At 35.1% G+C, this 20,569-nt stretch overlaps 3 protein-coding genes across 3 annotated transcripts; 2 read left to right on the top strand and 1 right to left on the bottom strand.

Annotated features, from left to right (window-relative positions):
• Positions 1–6,510: 6,510 nt before the first annotated feature.
• On the top strand, positions 6,511–13,628 carry LOC140060096 (uncharacterized). Its single transcript, XM_072106165.1, has 6 exons — positions 6,511–6,525; positions 9,783–10,123; positions 10,493–10,728; positions 11,419–11,488; positions 11,698–12,261; positions 12,500–13,628. Exons 2-6 carry the CDS (start codon positions 9,790–9,792, stop codon positions 13,222–13,224), a joined length of 1,929 nt encoding a protein of 642 aa, XP_071962266.1. The 5' UTR covers positions 6,511–6,525; positions 9,783–9,789; the 3' UTR covers positions 13,225–13,628.
• A 298-nt stretch (positions 13,629–13,926) lies between these two features.
• On the bottom strand, positions 13,927–15,727 carry LOC140060680 (vesicular acetylcholine transporter-like). Its single transcript, XM_072106991.1, has one exon. The coding sequence runs from the start codon at positions 15,553–15,555 to the stop codon at positions 14,086–14,088; it is 1,470 nt and encodes a 489-aa protein (XP_071963092.1). The 5' UTR covers positions 15,556–15,727; the 3' UTR covers positions 13,927–14,085.
• Positions 15,728–15,968: 241 nt separating this feature from the next.
• LOC140060757 (tRNA (adenine(58)-N(1))-methyltransferase catalytic subunit TRMT61A-like) lies at positions 15,969–19,221 on the top strand. The gene is made up of 4 exons (XM_072107097.1): positions 15,969–16,468; positions 16,917–17,083; positions 17,270–17,369; positions 17,511–19,221. Exons 1-4 carry the CDS (start codon positions 16,138–16,140, stop codon positions 17,966–17,968), a joined length of 1,056 nt encoding a protein of 351 aa, XP_071963198.1. The 5' UTR covers positions 15,969–16,137; the 3' UTR covers positions 17,969–19,221.
• Positions 19,222–20,569: the final 1,348 nt, after the last annotated feature.

Below are 20,569 nucleotides of genomic sequence, written 5' to 3'. Positions count from 1 at the left end.
AATGGTTTGTATCATCAGTTTTTACATGCTGTACTTTATTATATCACGTTGTCAAAGTTAGTTTGCTAAATGTTAGGATCTTAGTCATAAGATAATTATGGTGTAAATGATTAATCAAGAAGGAAAGCTGTTTGTGGTTGGACTCTTAGATGCAATGCTTCTTTTTGTAGTTTTTTTTTATTAGTCAGTGTACACAAAGTTTCTAAAAACATTTTTTTATCTACTTTTTAGTTGCCTTAAGCCTTGTCTACACTATCAAACATTATGTGACAAAAAAATGTGATGTGCCCATATATGGACATGATGATGTCATATCACTACGCTCTTTGGGCATTACACTACATGTTTTTGTCACAAGTTTGATAGTGTAGACAAGGCCTTAGGATTATTCTTTTTGCCATTTTATAAATTAAAATCAATTAATATTCCAGATAAAGCATGAATAATAGCTTAGCTGCTCATTGTAGTTTGTCAATAATAGATGACGCTTAAATCTAATATCTGAAACTCTATTATCTGTCTCTATCTATCATTGCATTTCCACTTCGAATTAAACTCATTATCAGTAAAACCTCCATGGTAAAACTACAATATCTGTTTTTACAATTTCCTCCAAGAACATGAAATATTGATATTATTAAAGTATTTATATTGTGTACACTTAAAAGTAGCATTTATCTAAATGCCAACTTTACTTTAATATGTCAATGGCTACCAGATGTCTCTATGAAGACGGTTACCTCAACCAGTACCTGTACCAGTATTGGTTGTTTGATTCAGGTTTATGGTAATCATTTATCATTCGTTTGACATTTAACAATATTTCCCCTAAATGCCCCTCCTAAACAAAAGTCAGGGTTCAAACCTCTCGAGTATCGTTCTATACTTACTTCCTATTTGTTTCCTGTGTTGCTACAATTTGTCAACGAGTTAAATGTCTCGACGACATCTATAAGTATATTATCATGACATCACAATCTAATTTCTGTATCCTATACCAGACGATTAAAATACGATTAGCGCGCAAATATTGTTAACAGCAAATGTATTGCGATAAGCTCGTAGACTGTGCCCAACAAAGTATACGAGTATAGCTCTGTCTACACTATCACATTTTATGTGACAACAAAATGTGATGTGCCTATATATGAACATTATGATGTCATATCACTACCATATTTGAACACATCACTACCGTAGTTGGTTTGGTATAAATTTTTGTCAAACTAGTTTGATAGTGTAGACAAAGCTTAAACATTCAAGGTACTTTCAAGATAACTTTATTTGAAATACTTTTAAAAATATGACTAATTTTAAAGTTCTGTTTAGGCCTATTACCAAAAGACCTTAACAGTACACTAATTACCTTACAGTAATCACATGAGGGTGAACGACAAGTGTTTCAGGGATCCCAATTGATACTTCCCGCCGGCTGACGATAATACTGTATAGCAAGCGTGGTCTAATCTGTTCAACACGTGCGTATTAATGGGCCGGCTAATTTTAAATATAACAAAATATGACAGAAATGGTGACAATTATGGTAGGACCCCCAACAACATAAAAATAATTTCATATGTGCTTTAACATTATGTGTATGTTAGCGAGTAGTGCATACGTTAATTTCCTTTGGATATTAAAATGATTATCATTTTGATAAAAACCACCGCCATGAGAATATTAAACTGCCGTGTCATTTTGGCATCCAATGCCAAAACTTGATTTAGAGATAGAAGGTGCAACAGACGTTTTATTTCAGGCCAGTTAAACATCAAGCGCAATCCTTCAGTTATTATGAAAACTAAAGTTTAGTGGTTCCCACTGTACTCGGACGCGCGCAAAGGGATGTTTTAAGCGCACCGCAAGTTGACCAATCACGACGCGATAACATCTAGAACTGTAGTCGAGTCGTTTGTGATTGGTAGGCTAAAGGGTGGTTCCCAATAGCGACGACGTAACGCAACGCAACGACGTATTGACGCAACGTGCTGATTGTGTTTTGTTACGACGTTATGTCGCTAGTGGGAACCACGCTTTACTGGCTTGCCTTGCGCTTACATCGTTGCGTTGTTAAACGCAAGCTAAATGTAATTGAAACGACGGATTAACACGTGCACATAAAACCTGCTTGTAAAGCCATGCATTTTCTTTCGTATAAATATTTTCCCACATTTTATACGTATTTTATAATGGTTCTACGAATGAGTGCGGTTTTGTTATCTATTGTTTTACTATAGAGGAAGAAAACACGGTTTGATGCTAGCTATATGGGTGTGGATGAGATTCATTGTTATGTACCGGACCCTAACCGCTCCCCTTTTCGTCCAGCTGCCATTTATTAGCCGACTATTAGGGCTGATGTGATGTTATCTGTAAACGCACCCAGATACAAACAAAGAGAATAAAAATGGGAGAAGTTTGCTTACCGGATATCCTTATCAAGGCATTTATATGAAATAGCCTATTCTTTCTACTATTGCATTTTCCCTTTTCCCGATAATTATAAGAATGTTATATAAGTGTATCGTCGTGAGGTGGTTTCCCGAATGATCGTAAAATCAAAACGACTCATACCGCGTTTGAAAGTAAAAAGAATCGATAGGCGATTACTTAATTATTTATTTATTTATTCAATATATCGTAATCGCAGCACAAGGCTAAATTAAAACAATATTAACACGATAATGTACACATCAAAAGGACAAAAATATAAAGGTGCAAAATTCAAGAATCTATAAAAAATATACAAAATTGAAAATTTACAAAAACACAAACACGCGAGCCAATAAAACAAGAATCATTTGTCATTAAGGAGTTTGGCGAGAAATGGTATAGCACTTTTGGCATATCTTTCAGTTCGAGCACGAGGGATGAGAAATTCGTTGGATTTTCTAAGGAGCATACTGTGAGAACGAGAATTAATAGGAAACCAGTCTTTGAAGGAATTGGAACAGACGCATCGATGTGCAAATTATTTACATAATTTAATTCTTCTCGTATCAAGCGCTTTTTTTTTAATTCGCTCAATCATGAGAGACTGTTTTATAGTAATACAACTATGCCACGCTGGTCGATTATAGTACTAATCAACCAGAGGGGAACTTTGAACTAGTGAAGGGGGGGGGGGGGGTCTGACAGCCACTTAGGAAAACAATTTCTATGATGCGCAATAATTCATGTTTTCACTGTCCTGACGCATCTTTCACTGTCCTGACGCATCTTCAGTACTGTACGTCTCAGAGCGACGTTCGACAATGACTTTTTTTTTGGTCGTCGTTAGTGTCATGACTTTGGGAATACTTGAATGACAGATAGTGCACAGACTATTGTGTTTAAAGTGATATTCATATATTAAATCGTCATTATCTAATCTCAACAAGCAAATTGTTTTACTCGGAAGAGTTCGACGGAAGCTCGATATGAAATGGTATTTTAAAAAAATGAAGGAAGTGGCGTTTCCGAAATCTGCGGCCTTGACATTACAATTTTTTTTTATTGTGATTTATTTTATTGAGCTTCATAAAATCGAGCGAATTGAACGCGCGTGTGCGCGCGTCCGTGGGTGTGCACGGATTGGATATTCAGTCTACATCATCATCATTAAAAAACTAAACTACTTCATTTTTATGTGAAAATCATGTTAAACCTCATTTGTTTGATAAGATACAAGCAAACGAAAGTGATCTAACTTTCGGTATCTAGTTCAAAATAAGAAAAAAAAAAACCCAAAAGTAACAATTTGATGTAGATATCCAGGTAAAGAGTGTTTGTACTTTCACTCTTGGCATACCAGTTTTTAGTAGCCATTTCTTGAAATACGACGCATCAACGAAACAACTCATGTATCCTTTTTTCGATTCGATTCTCGTTTAGATTTAAACATTTTAAAAATATAAACATTTTAATGGACGCCTGGACAAGCACGCATATCAATACACATCGAGTATCAAAATGACTTTAGATATATAATATATACTGTCTCTTTTTACCTTTATATCGTGTTTATTTGTGCTTTCAACTAAGGTGGCTATAGTAGTCTCATTCCATGCAACTTTTGTTCTATTCATTTTGTATGTCTTATTTGTTGTTGTATGGAAAATAAAATTCATTATTACAATATTATTGGGGGGGGGGGGGGGAGGTAGCACTATATATTATTAACATAACTCAAATGTTTAAAATTTAATTTTTACAGAATATTAATAATTTAATAATAATATTGGTCTTCTGGTGGTACAGTCATAAAAATAATGGTGGCGTGGTTCCTGTGATTATCAGCGTTAATTTACTCCCTAAAGTGGCAGTTAAGATAATAGGGTTATGGTGTCTTCGTTTATTCAGCAGAGTGAATTTGTTCATGGTTTCCGGTAATATTAAGATATTAACCTTTTATTAAATGAGGTTTGTTGAGTGATGAGTGCATTGTGTTGTATAGTCACAATGTAAACTAAAGTACACATGAAATGGATGGTTGCAGATAAGCCACAGTTGAGCACCGACGATCGACCCACTAATAATATTGTACTTATACAGTCATTTACTGAAGCAATGAGATAAAGTTCGGGACAAGGAAAACAAGTTGACCAATTACAAGCGACAGTTAAAAAAATCCATCGCTTGTGATTGGTCAAATCGATTACGTTACGCTTACATCCTTTTATTTTATTTTTTTTATTGTTATGTTTAGGTACATGTGGCCAAGGATTAATTACCAATAGTAAATTAATCATTTTCCTATCAGATAGGTGGTAACCCCACTAAGAATAACAATGAATAGTTATTATTATTATTAGAAATAACTGTATTAATCTGTTGATGAAATGAAATGAATAAATAGTAGTTAACGCCACAAAAGAGAAAAAAAACTTTAAAGAACCCATTTCATTATTTGAGAAGAGTAGGGGGTTACCCCGGTGAACTGGCTCACAAAATAGCCCCTGTATCAGGGGGGTTACCACCTATCTGATAGGACAATGATTAATTTAATAATAAAAAATAAAAATTTTAAAATACGAATATAAAAAAAAACAAAAACAAAAATATTAAAAATGCTTTTCTTACTCCTGTGTCTAGTTTTATGTCTCATGGTTATATTTGTTTGCTTATCTTCTCGTGCGTTACTTATGTTGCGTTCTTTAAAGTTTACACAAACTTGCGTTGCGTCTCTGGCAACCAAATGATTTATTTGCGCCAATTGAAAGCGTCAGTAAATATTCATCGTATGCGTTTTAAAAATATGTTCATCTACTTTTGTCACGTGTTTTGCGCAACCAATCGGAACTCAGGAATGTTTGATTCACGATTTTGCTAATGGAAAACAGACTTTTTAATATCGTCCTAAATCGAAAAAATAAACATAATGATAAATAATAAATTAAATACTAAATAGATCTGCTGGACCTTAGCGAAACTTTTAAAAATTGCAATGACTTTCGCGAAACATGGCCACAGAAATGATGTCATTATCAATCATGATTTTATGCAATCTAATTAGTCACTTGTAAGATTTTTATCGTGATCTTTTGTTTCAAAATAAGTCCGAAGGTAAAATACTCCAGGTTGTTGACATAGTATGCACAACAACAGGAAATTCTGAAGGATTTAAAGTTCAAAAGTGGACTCAATAAACAACAAGAAATATAGTAGCCAAGAATCGTGGCTTTCGATTGCTTTTTTAGGCCTAATTTCCTTATAAATATTCATTACACATTATAAATATTATTATAAACTAGACGTTTTCTTCCAGTCAGTTTAAAAATGAGCACTCGTGGATAATCAGATATAATATCATAATAATAATCAGTTTGACCAAATTGATCAATCAGTCGACTACATTGTAGTAGGGGCCATGGTGGTCTATTATTCGTTTAATTTTAATGTCCAGTTTATTCTGCTTTTGTATATACTTTTGAAATATTTATTATATTGTTCCAAGAGGTATACCCATTTCTGTGTTGTTGGGCCATTATGGCTATCTGCCAAATTTTTTAATAAAATAAATAAATAAGCGATGATGAGTAGAAAAGACAACAACTTCACAAGGAAGTTAAATACTGCTTGTTGTAGAAATTTAAATACTGTAATTAAGTACCAATTATCAATTTATTCACCATTTCAAATTATTTAAAATTCATAAAGATTTATAACAAATGCTGGTGTGGATGACATAAGCTTGTTTACCGGTCACCGGTAGTGATGGCAAGTTAGAAAATTACCCAAACCCTTTGAATACCGTTGATATGCAGTAGGCCTATCTTTAACTGATGGTTCTTCATCCTTGTTGGCACAATAATGTCCTTTATGCTCGATGAATCTTGGAAACAGTATTATAATATAAGCCAAAAAAGTTGTTGACTTGGTCACCAAACAGGTAAAATTCTGGCAATGAAATAGCAACTTTGATTGCAGATGAAGATGCTCACTTGTTATACCAAAAACTGCAATATGACATTATTTATTTCATGTGTCATTTCAATGTTGGATGTTTCCATACACGTTTGATCCAATAGACTGGGGTAATATTAGGTAATTTGATATCTAATTATTATACTATAAATTAAACTTATATTTATGTGTGTAGGCAAAGCATATATAGGTAGCTTAATGTTTATTGCGTAATAATTGTTTAATGGGCTAGGCCGGCTATGTGCAGGTGTTCACAGGTCCCCAGGGCACAGAGAACTACATGCACAACAGGCCTAGGATATGCGCAAAAGCAAGGCAAGTCAGAAATTTATGCGAGGCATCGTTTTACCATCATCAAAAAATGCGAGGCATCATTTTATCATTTCCCAAAATTTAGGATCGATTATTATTCTTTGAAAACAGAACAGTATCAGCAGTAACATATTACAGCATTTTTATTGACAAATTAACAAATATATTAAGATTAAACGTGTTTTTCACCAATAAATGCATGAGAAATTGACGCATTCCACTTTGTTTTAGTCCTCTATTATCATTTTGGCCGTGAAGCTTAATTCTATTTCCTTATTCTGAATTGAAGGCATTATATATAATACTGTAGATGAAAATACCTCAAAACGAAACCTCTACTTCCTCTGGTATCCAGTATCATTTACTACTATGGCTAATGCTATCATCTTACACTATTGATAATTTTATAAATTACAGTACTTTTTTTTTGTAAACATTTTGTACTGTACTTTTATAAGTGTTACCCCAAATTTCACAACAATCATTAATATATGGTAATATCAATGCATAAATAAAATAAATTATACACTACTTTTTAGCAGTTTTCTCAATTTATATATTATTATTATACTGATGTCTTTATCAATTGTTGTTTGTATACATTTAACATGTTTGTTTTTTTACCAATTTTACAATCTATTTCTATTCCGAGAAATGTTTTGATATAAATACGTTGTTGTTGTATTGAATTAATTCGGTGAAGTCTTTTTGACCAACTCTTTCATTACCATTATGAACAAACAATTTGAACATTGTAGTCAACTTATATCATATGACTTGAATGAAAAAAACAATCGTTAGGCCTACATAAAAATAAACAACATATCATGAGGAGTGTATACACGAATCTATTTCGATACGCTAGGCCTATTTTAAAAATATAAATAATTAATTATTAGGCCTATAATATAGCATAATAGCACGTTAAGAAATGCCTCGCACCTTTTTGAAATTGTAAACTATATGCCTCGCACCTTTCTGAAATTGTAAACTATATGCCACGCATGCCTCACACTTATATTTGGTGTGCCTCGCTGCCTCGCACAATCGAATTGGAACAATACAATGAAAACCCCAGTGGTCTAATGGTTAGGAGATCTGCATATCAAGCAGAAGGTTCCGGGTTTGAATCTTGGAGAGGGCTTTTTCTCATTCTCACAGGTTTCGTCATTTTTATATTTTCTAATTAATTAAATTTCATTATATCGGGCGGATTAGAATTTATTCTGTGATGTTTATATACTGTATATATATATTTTTTTTCTCCTTTGTGGCGCAAACACTACTTTTATTCACATTCCTATTATCTCATGTCATTAAATCATATTATTTAACACATTGTTAATTCCAAATGTCATCAGTAACATTTTTACATTTATGAATTCCGACGTATTACCTCCTTTTTTCATTAATTTTCTTATATTTTTCTAAACACTTGACAATGATCATCATTATCATCTATCTCGTTTTAAAATATTTTACACATAAAGAACAATCCTTTTGTGAGTTTTTCATTTTCATTTGTTTGTTTGCCTCGCACTTGTTACTACCCTGTGTGTGTGTGTTTAAAATATGCGCCATCTTTGATTTCAACATGGCGGCTGTTTACAACTTTAATAAACAATATATTTGGAATCCTCAGTATCACAAACATAGGTAGGCCTACTGTATAGACATCATTTCTAACCTTCATGTTACTTATATGTCAAGTTATAAGCCAAAATACGTTTTAAATGGCGACCATCTTGAATTCCAACATGGAGGCTGAAATAGAATATTTACAACTTTAATAACAATATATTTAGAATCCTTAGTATCACAAACATAGGTATAGAAACTATTTTTAACTTGCTATGTTAATTAAAAGTCAAGTTATAAGCCAAAATACGTTTTAAATGGCGGCCATCTTGGATTTCAACATGGCGGCTGAAATACAATATTTGCAACTTTAATAACAATATAGTTGGAATCTTCACTATCACAAACATAGGTAGGTATAGACACCATTTTTAACTTGCTACGTCACTTAAAAGTCAAGTTATAAGCCAAAATAAGTCTGAAATGGCGGCCATTTTGTTTTTCACATTTTAAGGGTGAAGATCTAAAAATTGAGCTGGGCAAACAGCAAATTTGAATTCAGCACCCCAAAATTACCCTAAAACACATGTTTATTCGCTTTTAACACGAAATGCCTTCAGCATCTTATTAGAGTGGAAATGTCAGGACTAGTAGTCTATTATATATCGCCTTTTTTTTAATTCGTCACGCTTCTCTAGAGGGCGTTTTGTTTAAAAAAGCATTCTTTCTTTTCGCCGTATAATTATTAATTAGCCTCTTATTATAGTAGTTTTCATCTATCAAGAAGTACATTTGGGTAACTTTGCATATTAATTATTATAATTGTATATATAATTATTATAAGTACTACTATTTAAGTGGCATTTTTGGGTTATAGGGCCTACATAAGCCTTGTCAACCTTTACTAGGCTCTTCCTAGTTTAGGCCTAGCCTATTAGGCCTAAATAGTACTTTTTAGTCACCTGTAAATTGGAGTCGTCCCGAGTCAAGGTGATAGAAATAAGCATGGCTGGGCCTAGCTAGATGAATGGCGTTTTGATGACTGTGGCTAAACGGGATGATGATTGTGTACTGTACAAAGAGGTAAAAGGTGCCTGGAAACCAATGAACCCACAACACATCATGGACTGTGCCGTTGCTATTCGACTCTAAAACGGGATCCATCTTTCCAAAAAAGGGTCACAATTGAATCGCATGGATAGACAAATCTTTTCCAGATGAGTCAACTAATCTAGCGATAGTAGAATACCTGGGTAAATTTCCAAAAACAAAGAGAAGTAGTCACAGAAACAGAAATATACCAGGAACAGAATATATATATATACCATTATTGTCCCGATTATTGTATTGACATTGACAATGAAATAATTCTGTACATACAATGAATATGCCCATGCATGCATGGTGGCCTATTATTGGCAAAGCAATAGTATTTTTATAGGCCAATCAAGTGTGTTTGATGATTATTAATCGTACTATTAATATAGGTTGATAATGAACAGTAGACGCGTGTTTATGAGCCAACAACGAGCACCTGATCCACAATTCCTAAATTTTATTCGTAATCGTACACCATTTGTTAGCTCACAATTTGGATTTCCCCCACCCCTTCAACAACACAACTATCAATATCCATATTCGAGACAAATGCAGCCAAACTCTGAAAGACATGCTTATTATAACGGGGAAGGAATGGAGTATGGACAACCAGCACAGCAGCAACAGCCTGACGGTGCATTTTGGAACAAGTGGAAGGACATCAGAAAACGTAGTCAAGAGTTGAAAGAATCTGATATCATGAAGAAAAGCATGAGAAAAGAGAGTAATGGTGAGCATTGAATTGTCAATAAAGCTTTGTCTACACTTTATGTGACAAAAAAATGTAGTGTGCCATATATGGACATAATGATGTCATATCACTACCATATTTGGGCACATCTCACTTTTTTTGTCAAACTAGTTTGATAGTGTAGACAGAGCTTTCCTCTCAGATATCCATGTGTATGAATATGAATACAAACTTATTTTACTTAATAAACTATCCAGTGTTTAATGGATCTCATTTTTACATTATATAGGCCATTCCTAGTATAAGACATCACTATAATAATGATATATTTGTTCCCAGCATTTTCACTCATAATAACCTAAAATATCATTCTCAATTCAATTCAATTTTTTATTCCATATTAATTAGGACAAAATGTATCCGATGAATATAGATCCAGGCCAAAATGGAAGAAAACAACGTATGGAAAGATGCCGAATCACCATGGAGACGGTCATGTGTTCTCGGTTTGTTCCTATAACATCCTAGCCCAAAATCTACTGGACATGCACCCAGACTTGTATTACCATTGTGCACCAGAACACCTACAGTGGGAGTATAGAAAAAGAAACCTGTTGAGTGAATTGACAAACTCACAGGCTGATGTAAGTAAGAGTATTGCTAACTTTGTAACTTAATTACCTTCAATAAGCAATTGTCACTTATTTGAAATGTAATTGTCACTTATTTGAAATGTAATTGTCACTTATTTGAAATGTAATTGTCACTTATTTGAAATGTAATTGTCACTTATTTGAAATGTAATTGTCACTTATTTGAAATGTAATTGTCACTTATTTGAAATGTATTTGTCACTTATTTAATGTTTCACTTATTTGAAATATGATTGTCACTTATTTGAAATGTAATTGTCACTTATTTAATGTTTCACTTATTTGAAATATAATTGTCACTTATTTGAAATGTAATTGTCACTTATTTGAAATGTATTTGTCACTTATTTAATGTTTCACTTATTTGAAATATGATTCTGATTGTCACTTATTTGAAATATAATTGTCACTTATTTGAAATGTAATTGTCACTTATTTAATGTTTCACTTATTTAATGTTGTCAATTATTTGGAAATGTAATTGTCACTTATTTGTCATTTACAGAATGTAGAGTATAAGAGTAACTGTTACCATTTCAAGAATGTTAAATTATTACTTTTTACTGTCAATAGTAATTGTGACAAATTCAAGAATATTGTCATCTACAGAGAGTAATTGTCACCATTCATAAGTAATGTGATAAATGTTTAATGATGTGATAAATGTTTTGTTTGTTTCAGATTATGTGTCTTCAAGAGGTACAGGAAGAGCACTTCCATGATGTGTTTAAGCCAGAACTCAAGAAATTAGGTGAGCCATACTGTTATCAGCTACTATCTAATATTCTAATATAGCTATATTTGTCATTTGTGATTTTGTCATTGGGTGAAAACTAAAAAAGATCTAGACAACTAAAGTAACTTGAATCTTCATTTCATAGACACCAGATCATGTCTTTGTTAGACAGCACACTTGCAATGGTAATCTTTTGTTTATTAACTCCCATGACTGTCTTACAGGTTTCAGCTGCGTATTCAAGAAGCGTACAGGAGACAAGCAAGATGGCTGTGCAATATTTTTCCGTGATAACTGCTTTGAGTTGTTATCGTGCCGCAGTGTTGAGTACTACCACCCAAATGTACGCATCTTAGATCGTGACAACGTTGGACTAATAGCGGTTCTCAAATCAAAACAAGTTTCTTGTAGACTTTGTGTTGCCAATACTCACTTGCTATTCAATCCCAAACGAGGGGACATTAAACTTGCTCAGTTAAGCAACTTGTTGGCAGAAATTGATGAAGTCGCGTACGAGGTAAATAACGAGAACGATACAGGATACTGTCCCATCATCCTTTGTGGTGACTTTAACAGCCAACCAAACAGCCCGCTGTATAAATTCATCGAGAACGGAACGTTAAACTACAGTGGTATGGTGTCTGATGAAGTCTGCAAACCGTGGTATGCAGATAGTCCGAAGAGAGGATCACGACTCAATGTGCCGTTATTGCCCAAGAGAGTTGGGATATCCGAGTCGTGTCAGTATTTACGTTTGATAAAACAGCGTATGGGATTGAAAATTAAAGGTAAGCGTACAAATGAAAGAAAACCGAAAAATTGGTAAATAATTAACATATCTACAAAAAGCATTTGATTCCAGAATGTTTGCTAAAGACACTTAGTAATAATTGTTTGTTGGTGGCAGTATTTAGATTAATTTATTAGAAGAGGAAGAGTGGTTTGCGGTTGCAAAACCATCATTACTTAAGATGAATTATTGATTTTAAATGATTGGTCAATTGTTTTCTTTGTTTTTCTTTTCAGAAAATAAGCCAGAGAATGTCCACCCACCAGTTATTGCAACTAAGCCTTATGAGCAGACGACGGAAGCTACCAGAGCTACAACGATGGCAAATAATGCCGGTTTAGCATCCACATCTGAACATTCAAGAAGTATTGCTGCAACACCAGATGACACAGGACTTAAAAGGAACGACGATCAGACATGTACAGAAGCTACTGATGGTGCCAGCATGTCTAGTATGGTTAAAAGTCTTCCTACATCTTCACAACACCTTGGCAACGATAGAACCTCATCTAGCCTCGTTACAAAGGCTAGATTTCTTTATAAACCTGCCGAGCATGGTACCACTGCTGTCTTGTCTAGTGAGGCTACAGAAACACAAAGATCATCTACACCTTCACAACAATCTATCACTTCTTCAAACCAATTTGACGCTGACAGAAATGATAGTCTGCCTGCCATTGGTCAGCTATATCACAATCTCAACTTGGAATCTACGTATCAGAATCATGATGGATTCGTCACCACGAATCACTCTAAAACCAACTGCACCGTGGATTTCATGTTCAATAGTCGGCCACGCCCAAGAACGGATATGAGATTCGCCGACATTAAACGAGTTGCTTGGCTTCCTTTATTTACAAACGAAGATGCCGAGAACATGGGTGGCCTTCCAAACAAACACTGGTCTTCTGATCATTACAGGCTTCAAGTGAAATTTATGTTACGTCCACGAACAAAGTAATGAGTAGAGTTGAACTACACTGCAAATCGAGACTCGGGTAGTGGTCACTATCATTTGACCCCATTCTCGTCTCTAAGTGATTGGTGATTAACTGTGAATTAAACATGGCTTGTGATTATTTTTTTAATTTAACTTATTGCAAACAGTGTTAATTTATAAAGCCCATATTTTAAATTTGTTTTAATCATTCATGTTGTCAATTTCTTTCAACTTGTGGCAACTCGCAATCGAGAAACTGCGTACTGTGTTCAGGGTGCTCCCTTCTGTGTTGTACTATAAATAGGACAGGTCATGGTTTTATATAAAACCTTAATGATTTTTAATTAAGAACTTGTATCATTTTAAGATTTTAATTCAATCTGTTACATAGTTTATTTTGAATATGAATAAATCAAATATTTTACTCCAAAAAATCTAATAAGCTCATTTTCTACACTATTTATTTGTCCGTAAAATGCTGTAGGATAGCTGGAAGCCACTACGTCGTGTTGGTCTAATCATGGAGAAATAATATTTCTCCATGGTCTAATCAAACTAGGAGTCTAAGGCCGGTTCACTATGACGTAACGCAAGGCCGTAAGCGCAATGACCAATGTGTTTGCGTCCTAGTGGGCCCCAAGCTTTAAGCAGCGACTAACACAGTCTTAATATTTTCCAGTTACAACATAAAAAATTGACACCAGAAATCAGATTTAACAGCAATTGATCATTTATTTATCTATGATTTTAATTCAATTAACTGTCTACAGTCATCTTTTAATAATTAGTAGAGCATTTTATTAATTTGCTTCGATCATAGTTCAGTTAAATTCAGATAAATAAGTTTATTCCCCCTGCAAAACAGAATGCTTATTTCAATCATTAACGGTTTCCAGTTGTCTCTGCAAACAGTGGTCTTGCCTCGTCCGAGGTTTGTACAGGACCTACAATGTGCTTCTGCCTCCTTAAAATGCTACCGACGAGTGCAAGCGGCGATGCTGTTAGTAGAACGGCTGCAATGATAACATTTAGATTCCTATATCCAATATCAACATAGATAACGGGAGCCAAGGAACCGCCTAACAAATATGTCGCGTCTTTGCCGATTTTTGTTAACGCATATACGCGTCCTAGAGCAGTCGGGTAGACATGCGCAGACATGTATGCCATGTGGTTGAACCGAAAGAAACGGAATAACGATTCGTGGAAATTAATGAAAGCGTATATGATGGTGACGATCAAAAAGGTTGGAGAAAACGGCATGATAATAATCAGGAATGCATTGACGGCCAAACCGATGAACATGAGAAAAAATGTATTGCGTTGAGAGAGCAGAAATCCAACCCCGGCACCGATGACATGCACACCGAATACCGGTAACCATATGATACCACGTTGTACGGTTCCGGTGTTAAAGTTTTCCACCAACCAAAGCGAAATAACTGGTTGTTGCGCGCATTTGACCAATCCGGTTACACATAGCAACACTGGTATGAGTATCAATGGGTCCGACAGGAGCTGCATAAACGACAGCGATGTAGCCTGCTGTTCTTCTTGGTTGTTATTTTGTTCTTGTATGCATGTTGTTGTGGCATTATCATCGTCAATGTTTTTACATTTCAAAACAATTAAAGAAACCAGTAATGCAGACAGAGTTAATAATATAGCCGCAGTCAGCAACAAAAACGGAAATGTTTGTCCGAATGCATCATACATTGGACCCATGTATACCGGCCCGAGATTGGAAAAGCCAATCAAAATGATCGAAACGCCAATCATTTTAGTCCGCATATCGTCATCTTTTAAGAATATTCTAGATACGGCAGCCGGTGCTATAAATATTGATGCTCCAGAAATTCCTGCGAGTAATCTAGCGATGACGTAAGCAATGTAATGTTTAAAGAATGCGAATATAAGTGACTCTATAAGAAGCATACATAGACAAAATATCAAGACAATGTCATACCCAAATTTGTCGGCAGCTACGCCCGAAAGTGGGCTAGCGAAAAATGCGGCAACCAAACTGTTCGACAAAAACAAAAGCGTCAACTTTAATTTGGTAGTATCTTTAGGTGCAGACTTAGTTGGTTCAATCCCTAGCGGCGGCGGTGGGCATTTTTGTGGAGTACTAGGAACAATTGTGTCAGTGGTGTTTTTGTTTAGTTTATGACGTACGTCCTGATTCTCCTTTGTTGAATTTAATGGCGTCAGTCCGCTCTCATATATTTCATTCCAATAAAGTGGATGTTCAAGTAACTGTGGTATGATTGGCACGATTGAATTTAACATGAGAGACTCCAAAGCCAATGCAGACAGTGTTGCCATTAGTTTGACTAACTTCCAAAATTCCATGCTAGAAATCAAGAAACGAGCAATTATCGCGTTTTCAACAAAGAGACTGGTTGTGTGGCTATAGTTTACAGTTTAAGTACCAGGTGGTTTAATATCATTTAAATATCCATTGTTTTTTTCTTACGTGCAATAAAAGTGGGCTGTCCCCATAAACGAGAAAATACCGGTGTAGCGTGACGTAAGTAAACGTACCTGGGAAGCGGCATGTACAAAAGTGCAATATTAGAAGTTTGTTTATGGGAAGATGCAATTGAACCAGACTCTCTGGTCTACCTTACAAATAAAAAATGTTCGCCTTGGACAATTGCAACTGATAAGCCTAAATAATATAATAATTTATGGTGATGAGGAAAATGTTTATAAAATATAATATGAATTTGGCCATAATAATACATTTTTTCCATGAGATTTAATTTGGTAAAACTGTTTCCGCCCTCTATAGTAACCTTTAAAATCCAATATGTCTGCCCCCGTACTCAAAAATGTGGAAGAAGAAATAAATGCTTGAAATTAATGTTTTTACGCTTTTTTTCGAGAACAATTTGTTATTATTTCTATTTTGAATAATATAACCAGCTAATAATGAGTTTTTTGGGCTACAAAAGTAATGTTGAAGAAGGAGATTTGGTGATTATTTTCCTAGGCCATGACTCGATGTTACCGTTGACAGTACGCCAGGGAGAAACCACTCAAACCCGCTTCGGAGCGCTCCGTCACTCCCAAGTGATAGGAAAACAGTATGGTAGTAAAATAGAGACGCTTGGTGGGAAAGGCTTTGTGTATGTACTCCACCCAACACCAGAGTTGTGGACTGTTAATCTACCTCATAGAACTCAAATTCTTTATTCAACGGATATTGGAGTCATCATTTCACAGCTGGAACTGAAGCCCGGCTCAGTTGTTGTTGAATCTGGTTAGTACAGTATTAGTCTAGTACCAATTTGTAATATAATATATATTTTTAATTTTTGTATTATTTCATACGCATCTAAAACAGTGAGCACAAACTTGCCATGATGGATTAACTTACGGTACTTCTAGGCCTATTACAATTTATCAGGATTAAAACTTAGTCTCAGTCATTTGAGGCTTTAAGGCTTAATTAGGGAAAGAGTCATGAGTTACAACCCTGGCACTAGGTCAGGATTGAAACCTGGAAGGCAAGCTACAGCTCCACTAGTTTTATTTATTTTTATCTACAACTTTATTTATAGAGGGTAACCCTTGTAGCTGGACAAATTAATGCCAGTAGATATTCAGGGGCGTAGCCATTCAGGGGCCCTCTTGACACCACTACTATTGCGACAAGTTTTAAATTATTTCTTTAATATGTGTATTTACTATTATCTCTGATTTTAAAGGTACAGGAAGTGGTTCACTGTCACATTCTTTGGCTAGAGCAGTAGCTCCATCTGGTCACCTGTATACGTTTGAATTTCATGAGCAAAGAGCAGCGACTGCAGAAAAAGAGTTCAAAGATCACGGCCTTTCAAACTTAATTACTGTCCAGTGTAAAGATGCTATTCAGGTAACAACAAATTCATCTTAACTGTACTAGATATATTAAGCAAGCAAGGCTTTGGATAAAAGTGAAGAGTAAGGGTGGGGTCAACTTTTTAAAGCAAAAAAGAAGTGTGTTATATGTACAGTCTTCCATTGAAGAATATACAATATAAAATAATATAATATAATTTCAATTATTCTTAATCAATAGGATGGCTTTGGTATGACAGATGTAGCTGATGCTGTGTTTCTTGACTTGCCATCGCCATGGTCTGCATTACGGCACGCCAAAGCTGCATTAAAATCGGCTGGTAAGATTAATCTTTTCCTTCCAAATGTTTCAATTTTCAATCATATTTGTTTTTCAACAATTTTTAAAATTATTTTTGTTCTTTTTGCTATTGTTGTCGAGCACACTGTTTTTAATTCTGTACTAATATTTATTCTTTAAGGTGGTCGCATTTGTTCATTTTCCCCGTGTATTGAACAAGTACAGAAAACGTGTTTGGAACTGACAGCGCAAGGTTTTGATGAAGTGACAACACTGGAGTGCCTTCTGAGGAGTTATGATGTACGCACAATCAGTTTGCCCATACCAAAGCTTGGATTCGAAGCGGAAGATTTACAAGAAAAGTCTGACAAATCGGTAAGAAATATAAGTGATGCTTGTGATGACATAAAAGAATCTGACAATGGTGACAACTCAAATGTTGAGGAAGTTGCTGAACAAAATGTAGTTAAAGACATTCACAAAGAAACAGGGAAAAAACGGAGATTTAATGAAGATAAGTTTTCTAAAGTTCAAAGCGGGTCAAATAAAAGTTGTGTTACAATGAGATGCACAACACAAGGCAAAGAAATGCCAGGTCATACTGGATATCTGACCTTTGCCACACTCTTTAGAAAATGAGTTTCCATCTGCAATTGTCCACCACAAGGATTTTTTAACTGGTAAAGCCTTTCTTGTAAGGTTTACCAATTTCCCGAGCGTTGTACCTGCCCATTTATTCCCATGGTTACATGTGATTGACAGGTAACCTGGACATACCCACCAACAGTATCTTGAGATGAGCACGTGTATGACATTGGTAGTGACGTCATAACGTCATTTAGAAATGCCATATCTTGATTGGTTGTTTCTTGTTGTGGAATATAATCACTCTGGTCTAGACTATCAATGATTTCCATCGCATGGCTGTAAGGAATACGAAACTTGTCGACGTCTCGCTTCAGTCGGTCGCAAACCAGTAATTTGGCTGCGCTTTTCAATGCTTGAAAAGGTTTGTAGGTGGTACTAGATTCTGTGACGCAATCACTATGTTGTCTGCTCTCTGTGGCGGCATCTGAAGCGCCCTCGCACTCTATGCAAGGTATTCTGTCATAGAGTAGATCCAGACTGTTTGGAACTGGTCCTCCATTTGAAAGAAATGTTTCTATTTGCGTTGCTGATTTATCTAGATCGTCGTCACACATGGTGTCGTCATCCAAAGTAGTTGATACCAAAACTGTTGCTGATTCACTGATGTTCTCTGTAGTGAGTTCAGGTGCTATTATCTCACCATTGTTGCTTGATACTTCATTCACATAGAACTCAATCTCCGATTGTCTAGGAAATTAGAATTTCAGATTATTATTTGGTATTATAAAATACAACTCCCTGGTATTATATAACACATAAATAAATTCCTGTCATTTGATTGGACGATTGTGGGTCACATGACATGCAGTAGTACGCACTATTAAACGGTCGTTCAATAGTAATTTTTTTTTACACTCATAAAAATTCATTATTTGGTAACATTCAATATCGATATTCAGAATACACATGAAAATAACAAATTATGTTACCGGATAATGTGGTGTTCCGTAATGAAATGCGTGGATGCACCCATTTCTCCTGCGTTTCTAATTGTTACGCTGGCATACCGTTGAGCTCCACATGTCGACAGAAGTCGGATGAGAGCCGATGGTTTTTTGGCGCCACCTGCACATCGAACCACTGTAAGATGATGTAATAACAAATAGTAAATAACCTGATAATAGTTTGTATGTTCTTCCTTTGTAAACTCAATCGCCAAATTACCGAAATGATTATTACGTCACATATACACACGTTTAATACGTCGTACACATACTTTTAATTCGTCACGTATATATACGTTTAATACGTCGTACACGCACTTTTAATTCGTCACGTATATATACTTTTGATACGTCGCGTACACATACCTTTAATACGCCGTACCAGAGATAATAAAAGGAGAAGATACAACAGTTCCTATTTATATTCTTTGGCCGTACGCATACTTTTAATACGTCACGTGCACATTGATACGTCACGCGCACATTGATACGTCACGCGCACATACTTTTAATACATCACGTGCACATCAATACGTCACGCGCGCATACTTTTAATACGTCACGTATACATACACAGATAATTGTACATACTTTTTAAATGAAGTGATCTTGCAGTGTTAAGATCTTCGTGGTGTACCAGTCTATACCAAGATGTACCTTCTAACTCGTGTTCATTGTATCCCGTGTAGAAAAACACACTGTTAAAAAATAAAATACTGTAACTTCGGTAGGCCTATAAGTAATCGTAACTTTCTCCTCTATTCTAAGATATTCATAGAAATGGCGTGTCGTCGATAAATATGTAGACTATAACTCTACTTGTGAAAGAGATTTGATTTAGCGGGAGTGATAAATACGCAGTGAAAATGTTTTACAGAAGCATAGAGAGGTATTCAAAATACGTAGGCCTAATTTTTGTTGTGACAATGATTCACTTTAGCGTTTAGGGTGGTCTAGTGGTAAATACACAGGCCTATTGTTGCTGTGTATAGAAAGTTGCATGCAGTTATAATTAGATTTTGCTTATTAATGATAAACAAACTTAAAATAAACCGGCTGATAGAATTGATCGAATCACCTCATTGTCTTACAACTGTTGTAATGCTATTTCCTTTGTGAAATATCTTGAATAGGCCTAATTGTAGTAGAATCTACTGTTTATCATTTAGCTTTATTTTATTGGCAAAGAACATATGTCGTTTGAAAGACTCTAATTAAACAAAGGCTGCTATGGAATACAAGTAAACCCCCGGTCATCAAATGTTGTATCTGTACTATGTTGTGTATAATTGTATTTTTGGCGGTATTTGCCTTCCATACAGATCACTAAATGTGATTATAATAGATAGTTTCTGTAGGTTTTTCTTACTTTGATGAAGCCTTTAGTATTTTCATATCAAGACTGTGCAGCATACAGAACGTCTCAGTGTTGTAGGGTGCCATCTCATCGTCGGTACCAAACGACCAGCATTCTATTGGTAGACAGGTTAGCATCAGTGCACGGTCCAAATGTCTTTGTGTTTTACAAAAATATGGAGAATAACGTCCTCGCATAAGAATTTTCTGTAACAAATCAACTCAGTTTTCATAATCAGTTGCAAACGCGCTTTTTTCATACGTATCCAACAGCGAGCGCCAATTACAAGCT

This window comes from Antedon mediterranea, chromosome 10 (genome assembly GCF_964355755.1).
Source record: "Antedon mediterranea chromosome 10, ecAntMedi1.1, whole genome shotgun sequence".
Classification (NCBI taxonomy): domain Eukaryota; kingdom Metazoa; phylum Echinodermata; class Crinoidea; order Comatulida; family Antedonidae; genus Antedon; species Antedon mediterranea.
Note: the sequence above shows the minus strand (reverse complement) of the source record. Positions and strands in the feature narration are given on the sequence as shown.